Source organism: Echinococcus granulosus (assembly GCF_000524195.1).
Source record: "Echinococcus granulosus chromosome Unknown EG_S00164, whole genome shotgun sequence".
In the NCBI taxonomy this organism is placed as follows: domain Eukaryota; kingdom Metazoa; phylum Platyhelminthes; class Cestoda; order Cyclophyllidea; family Taeniidae; genus Echinococcus; species Echinococcus granulosus.
The window spans coordinates 85,298-93,131 of record NW_020170544.1 but is presented as its reverse complement, the minus strand read 5'-3'; the positions used below and the strand labels follow the sequence as shown (position 1 = coordinate 93,131).

Below are 7,834 nucleotides of genomic sequence, written 5' to 3'. Positions count from 1 at the left end.
AATATTTCCCTTACTTTAAATCAATATCGACGCTTACGGCTTAGATCCAACTGGATCTTAGGCGGATCTGTCTTTGATTTTTATTGCGTAGCTACATCTCGCAACCGGTTTGTGCCATGGCTTTTCCGTGGAAACGCATCTGTTTTAGGAGTATTTTGGTGACCAGTTTTTGCAACTCAGACGGCTTGGAGGATTTAGTCTAGTCATTAAACTCTAGCAATATTGCATCGACTCAGTAATTGCTTCTTACTTCCGGGCGTGGTAACTTTTCCTCATTTTTAGTAACGTACCCGACGTAAATAATGGGTGTTAAGGGACTCTGGCAAATTCTTGAACCCTCCCGCCGTAGGGTTGATTTAGAATACTTTCGGGGCAAGCGGATGGCTATTGGTAAGTCAGGTTTTCTTGATTGCCTATTTCCGACTCTTAGACATGAATATTTGGCTACATCAGGCGCTCAAGGCAAACGTCAAGGGCGGTCGCAATTCGCATTTGGCCATTCTCTTTCGACGGATTTGCAAACTTCTCTTTTTTGGAATCCGTCCTATCTTTGTCTTTGATGGTGCTGTTCCCGCACTTAAGAAGGCCACTATGGTAAGGAATTTGCAAAATTTTGACACACTAACTTGCTACCCTAAAGTGAATTTTGTCTTCCTCAATAGATGCTTAAGTGCATTTATCTGGTGATATTCATGAATAAAAAGCTGTGATGATTGCCCAGTAACTGAGTTTATTGCGTCAAAATCTGAAAATGAAATAGACCTCTTATTTTGACCTCAGTATTGTTGCCTGACATTGACTGCTTCTTGGTCAAGTTCTTCTTTTTATCTAGTGCTGCGGTTAATCCTTTGATCAAGGGAGTGAAATAATTTTTGGAGGCACCTGCTGTCCCAGATGTTTAAGCTACTACCCATCCCATGGAATGATTGATTCTTGCCCCACGCTGTTTGCTCCCGATTAACTTTGAATATAAACGGATGGATGGTACTCCGGTTTGTTCTTTTAGGCAGCCCGTCGAATCAGTCGCAGTACAGCCAAGGCGAAAAGTTGTCAAGCTAGAGACCGTCTGTTGAAACGTCTCTTTCGTCGTCTGGCTGAAAGCGCAGCTAAGTCACAGACGCCAAGCGAGGGTAATTGAACGTAGACTCTCTTTTGCACTGTCTACAGCGTGGTCATAAGTAGTTACGCTTCCTTTTCTTGTTCCTACAGAGCTGATAGCTGAATTTGTGCGGCGTTTCAACAGCACGGAGGAGATTCGCAAGGCTGAATTGGATGTGGAAATGTTCGGATCTCAGAGCAGCTCAATTGAGGCAGCGTATGTTCCTTTACTCAACGTAAAATAGGCAGCATTAGGCTGGGCATTGCTGCAAACCTATTTGCCGACAATCCCCTTTCCGTGGCATTTTGAGTCGCGAAGTGGAGAATTTTTTTCGTTTATGGTATTTTTCTAACAAATTTCTGCAACACCTTAGCAGTGCTTTTAATTCTGATCTCCCAATGATATCTCTAATATTACCCGCTTCTTTAAAGAGTGTCTCTGGTTGCCTAAATTCACTCCTTTGCCTTCGTAATTCTGTTTATTTTTTTCGCCAAGAAATGGACACAGTTTTTTCCCCATGTTTTCAAAATGCCACTATTATTTTGTTTCTACGTTTGTCGATGAAAGGACACGAAGTTAAAGTTTGGGGAAACCGTTCTCTTGATTGCCTAGGGGGATGTGCTGTCAATGTCGCGTCAAACTGGTACTTCTGGACTTGGAAGAGAAAAAAAAACAAATCTCGTCTATTCTCCTCCACACATTTTCCCGCTACGACTAGCCCAGCGTTAAACGAATGCCAGAGAGGCGGCTTCGGTACGGAAAGACTGTCATCCCTAAATAGTCTAGGCTTTATGGGCTGGGAGCCACGGCAACCAGGATCGTCACTGTTACCTACGAGTGGGGTGAAATAGTTTTACTAGAACTGACTGCCCAATCGTCAAGTATTCCGTAACTACGACCATCTGCGAGTCTTACTTCCACACACCATTACACGCACGCTCTACCGTCACTCTTGTCTGTCATCTTACTGAACTGCTTTCGAACTGGACTGGCTCACGCCATATGTGTTGGCTACACACTTGGCACTGATTATTGCGATTACTGCCGCCATGATATCATCCGTCTTGCCTGTTATACTTGAGTGCTTCCCATAATAACTTTCTAATCCTCCATTTTTCAACCGTTTCGTCGCCGATATAGTAAAAAATGGTATTTCTTTTCGAACTCATTACTTTCTGTCAAAATAGATAGTTTTATGTTTTTTAGGCCACCCACAGCTGTTTTGCAACTAGAAGAAGAACAGGAATCGGCTTCACAACTAGCCTGGGATTTTGTTGTAAGCTCTTTCTTCAAATTTTGAGCAGAATTTCCTTCATTTCTGTAGGATAACAGCCCCTCCATAGACTTACAATCAGACGCATTTAGTGCGCTGCCAATTCACGCTCAATTGCGGGTTATTTTGATCCTTCTAAATGCACAGATCCAGCCATCCTCCCAATCCGCAAGTTTATTAAAATTGAGATATAATAATTGCTACTTAGCAGTTTGATAAGTAGGTGGTTCATTTCAGGCGCGGGCAGGAGAATCCTTTTCACAGACGCAGGTGAATCGGCTCATTGCAAGACGCGATTTAGCGCTTAAGAAGGTGGAAATTGAAAGCAAAATGAACGAAGTGCTAGTTGCTTCGGTTACACCACGAAATCTACCCTCTGGATTGGATATGAGCGTCACTGCGCAGCGAATTGCCTCGCAGGATGAGGGTCATGCAATTTTGATGCGGAAGCGATCTTCTAAAGAGCGAGCTGATGAGTTGAAAGAGCGTTTAGATCGGTAGGATTTTAGACTCACGCTGTTGTTACTTTTTAGACTTCTTAAAGGTTCAGTCACTGAACCTGTCTGTGATGATGAGGAGGACTCGAAAAAGGCGTTGGAATTGGAGAATAGTCCACGAGACGAATATCAAATAGCCGAAGATCATAAGGTAGAAATGGTGGAAAAGATTATGAAGACTCTTGAAGAACACTCGTCATCGGAATCGGAAGTGTGTCAGGCTGCTCATGACAATGCCCAGTTAGAAGGGGGCGACGAATCCACAGATGGACCTTCGGACCAATCAAATGAAAGCACTGTTGACATAGAAGCTGATGATGTTAAAAACGAAGGGGAGTTAAAACTTAAAAAAGAATCAGACTCTGAGGTGTCTTCGACAGATTTGGCTGAATTCACCGAGGTCCTTGATGATACTACTACTTCAAAGGCTAGTAGTGACCTCAAACACCTTGCTAGCCAATCAGAAGGGAACGAAGATTTTGACCACAAAGGAAGAATTACAAGCGAGCAGAGCAATATTGAAGTAGAGACGGCTGTGATAGAAATAACTTCAGAGGCACCTTCATCTGATTCGGGAGAATTTGCCGATGTTTCAGAGCCTCCAACTCCTATACAGCCGGTTGAAACGTTGCCAAAAACGCAGACTTTTTTGGAGCACGAAGAGGAGGACGATTTGGCAATTGATGACGATATACTACGAGCGGAAGCCGAGAAATTAGAATGCCAGGCACAAGAAGCCACTACCAGTTGCGTTGCCGAGGCTCAGGTGAAAAGGCTATAGCGTTGATTTCTTTATTTGAGACTTCTTATCCTGTCATGATGACGAGGCAAACTTCTATTCATCCATCTCCCCGTCCATTTACCCATCTCTGTCTTCATTTATTTCGCCGATCCATTTTTCCATTTCAGATCCACTCATCCACGAGGGATACATTTATTATTTCTTTATTCCCATCTTGGATACATGTATCCATTTATTAGCTAGAGTGGATGGAAATTGTAGATGAGTGTGCTAACTACAACTCGTTTCTTCTCAATTTATTCCAGAGATTAGTTCAACTTTTCGGTTTCCCTCTCATCAACAGTCCAGAGGAGGCCGAAGCGCAATGCTGTTATCTTCAACAACTCGGATTAGTGGACATCGTCGCCAGTGACGACTCCGACGTTTGGGTGTTTGGAGCAACCCTTGTCTGCCGACACCTCTTTGGGAGGAATAAAGGGAAATCAGGATCGGGGTCGTCTTCTTTGTATTGCTTGAAAGACATCCGTGAACAACTGGGTGAGTAGTTGATGAAGTAGACCCTTCTTTTTCTTACGGGTAGGATGTCTACTTATTATTTTAAAAGTAGTGTTTATTCTTTGAATTTCTACAAGGTTTGGACAGGCGGCAGTTCGTGCGGATAGCCCTTCTCTGCGGCAGCGACTACACCGATGGGCTTGACAATATCGGACCCATCAAAGCATTGGAAATACTTTCTACCTTCGCTACGACCTCGGACCCTACTTTTACATCCGAGGAGCACGAGATTCTGCTGCCTTTAACGGAGTTTCGGCGGAGGTGTCAAGAACGTGGTGGTGGTGGTCGATGGACCAGTACTAAATTTCCTGCGGGTAGGCCGGTTTACTTAGAAGATTTCGTTTGCTAGACTTTCCTAGCGAGGCGGTGGTAAAGGGCTACCTATCTCCACGAGTTGAAAATGCATCCGAGTATGCGGGATTCCATTGGGACACGCCAAATCTGCTACCTCTGGTAAAATATCCTTTTCAAGCTCGACAGGTAGTCTAGAACAACTTTGCTACTTATTAATCGTAAGTAAGTGCTACTTTTAACATCAAAACCTGATCAATTGAATTGCTTTTCTGTACCATCGTTAAGGGTATTCCTCCTTTTTTCCGAACAAATGTCCCATCTTTTATGTGCCTGCAGGCGAAGAGCACTGATACTAATAATTCATGCAGAAAATGAAGATTTGTGGTCGAACGTGGTCTTTTTTGCCGAAAAATTTTGAACATCCATGCATCTGCTGTAGTTTACAGCGAGCCTTTTTCTAGGAGGCTTTGAATGTCCTCCTAAAGGCGGATAAAGTCATTTAAATTAGCCTTTTTATCTCACCTCTTTTTGCTCTCTGGTTTCCTTAACCACTCGATCACTTGCGACCACATATGCGATGGAGAAATTTGGTTGGTCGCGACAGAAGAGTGAGGGCACCCTCGCCCCAGTGATTGGTCGATTCAAGGCCACGTATGAGGGTGCCGTCGCCAGCACTATTCCTCTCATTACGGACTTTTTCCCGCGAATTGAAACAAAAAAGAAGGTACTGTTGAATTGATTGTCTGAATGTGGGATATATAAGTGATACGTGGGTACCACAGCGTTCGGAAATTTTGACCAATGGAATGGTGGCTTGTGGACGACTGAATACCCAGCAAGTAGTTATTGAGAAGTCAGCTGGTCCTTACGCGTTTTTCGTTTAGTTGGAAGGCATCTAGATCCTAATAGTGTTTTTCGAACTCAGAAGAAGGCTTTAAGACCAATTGAAAGTGATATCGCTAGGGTAGACTTTAACGGCATAGAGACTAGAAGAGGTTGTCTAGGTCAGCTGAGACAAGCGAAGTCTGTCTTGAAGAAAAATGAAACTAGCTTAAATGGCATTAATTTAAAAAGAGAATTTTTCTTAACGGGCTAGATGACGTTCGGATCTCAAAGCGGCCCTAGAAGCTTAGAGGAAACCTCCTGATTCGATGGAATCACGAGATGTGGAAGATGCTTCGGAATAAGAGATTTAACTCACGCAATGTACCCTTCGAAGTAGGAGTGCTTTTCAGTCACTGAAACCCGTCTAGATCTTAGCGAACTCATGCAGAAAAATGATGTCGCGTATGTGAATTTTGATTGGTTCAAGGAACTTGATGTTGATTGGTTGGAACTCGTCCAGATGCCACCGAAGCCACGAAACAGTATGGAAGGCTAGATCTAAGTGAAAATTACCCAGAGAAGTGTAGACCGCTCCAAGAAAGGAAAATTAGCTTCGACGCCCCATGCTAAGACATGAAGATGGTTTCGATTGGCCGAGATAATTCGTCTAAACTCAGTTGAAGTAATTCGGAGAAGTGTAGGCGACCCAGTGAAACTACGAAGAGTGGAAGTAAAAAGCTTGACTAAATAAGTGCAACCTCTGGATGTGAAGGATGCTTTAAAAAGTCCTTTCGATGGCTTTTCAACCTCAAGAACTACAAAACGGGAACTAGACAGTTGGACTCTTCACTTTTAGCAGCAAATGCAACACTCCTTTCCATCTAGGCGTCTTCGAGACTCACTCAAGCAACAAATCGGTTAAAGTATGCCACTGAGTTCCAGGACCTTCCCACTCTCGACACCGACTGGTCGACAGATGCTGACAATGACGATGAAGGAGCAAAGCCCTCAACAGACACGTCCCGGAGACGAAAGTCCAACGAAGGTAAGAGGGAAATTTAAGGTGCTTTTAAAAAAATTAAGCGTTCCAGATTTGACGAATGCCTTGCTCTTTACTTTGTAGAACCAAACAAGAAGACAAGAAAGCGGAAGAAAAGGAAGTAGAGGCGATAGGGGAGACGATAAATGGGTCTTTCATTAACTTTTTGGAACCTCTTTTTTACTTGTGAAGTGGCAGAACCAAGTTGTTTGCATGATGCATGAATAAACATTCACCTTGCAATTGTCCGATTGCTGGTGGTGGTGGTGAAGAAATCCAACGAAGACGTCCGAGAAGTCTTTTGGATGGTATTTACCTCGTTGAGATGTTGGGTTCAATGCAGGTGTTAAGAGTAGGAGGGCTTCCTTAATTTGATGCTTCAAGTCGCGTGGCTTTAGGATGGAGAAGATGGTGCCCAGGATCGCAATATAAGTGCATTCGCTACCAGCGTCACGTATGTGTGACGCCGGCTGTTTCCACCCAATCGTGTGTCACCAACAGGCGGAATGCCTTTAAAACCTCCAAATTAACGCGAGTCCCGAATGTTCTTCAGCTGAGGAGGGAGACTGCTTTTGACGGTGGTGTTGAGTTTTCCTTGGGGGCTCCAGCAGCGTGGTAGGGCCTAAGAATCTGGAGGTGGCTCTGTCGTAGACCTGCCAAAAGGCTGGAAGAACGGTAGTGGAGCTCTAGCTTCACCGTCACGGGGACTGAAGACGGGTTGTCGGTGTCGTCCTCGACACTGTGTGGTCACTCACCTGCTTCAACTGTCAACAGGGTCCAATGTGGTGGGTGCAAGCTGTTGTTTCACTTGTGGAATTTGCGGGATGCTGCTCAATGCTGAATGACACGTGAAAGCGTGGAGAATGTTTAGATTACAGGACTCGGATTGGGGGGGGGGGGGAACTTCTGCGACTTCCACATATGCGAAATTGGAGCAGACGACCTGGTCACAATCATCATGGTTTCTGTCTCACCTTCGGCTATTCTCAGCCTCTTGGACCGTTGACGAAGGAGTTCTATTCCCTCAAGACTACCCTCGCTCCCTTATTGGTCGTCACACCGACGCGGTTCCGTGTCTCCACGATGCTGGTCATCCACATAAGATGCCTTTCTTATAAGGCGTGTTGGCGAGATTTTCGCTCCCTTGGAATGGGCTCGCTCACCGCTGCCAACAATGTGGCCTCCTGATTCTCCCCTTCCTGAAGTCGCAATGGAGCAGACCAGTACTGAAGAACGAGGGAGGGGGGGTGACTGGCTGAAAGGTCATGTTGCCATCTACCAACATAACCGTCGTTTAGTTTGCCATCATCATCAAGGCAGATTGAAGAGATCCACGTGAATTGTTGCCTTTACAACCTCTCTTGTCTGTCGTCCTCGACGCTCTCAGGAATTACTCTGTATTTTTCGAATCGATCCAAGTCAAACGGAGGACAAATTTGACGATGGTTCAACGATTGCCCTTTTAGTTCCATGGTTGTGAAGAAAAGGGATATCAGTCCACCTTCCACAG

The 7,834-nt window shown here is 44.6% G+C and overlaps 1 protein-coding gene across 1 annotated transcript; it reads left to right on the top strand. All coding sequences in view use genetic code 11, as the record gives it.

Moving 5' to 3' along the window:
- Positions 1-302: 302 nt before the first annotated feature.
- Positions 303-7,512, top strand: EGR_09745 (DNA repair protein UVH3; the record flags this gene model as incomplete). Its single annotated transcript, XM_024498994.1, has 15 exons — positions 303-390; positions 431-594; positions 1,007-1,130; positions 1,210-1,315; positions 2,306-2,375; positions 2,424-2,492; positions 2,610-2,869; positions 2,906-3,635; positions 3,917-4,148; positions 4,244-4,480; positions 4,516-4,646; positions 5,065-5,184; positions 6,171-6,330; positions 6,976-7,109; positions 7,315-7,512. 15 exons carry the CDS (start codon positions 303-305, stop codon positions 7,510-7,512), a joined length of 2,823 nt encoding a protein of 940 aa, XP_024346595.1.
- Positions 7,513-7,834: the final 322 nt, after the last annotated feature.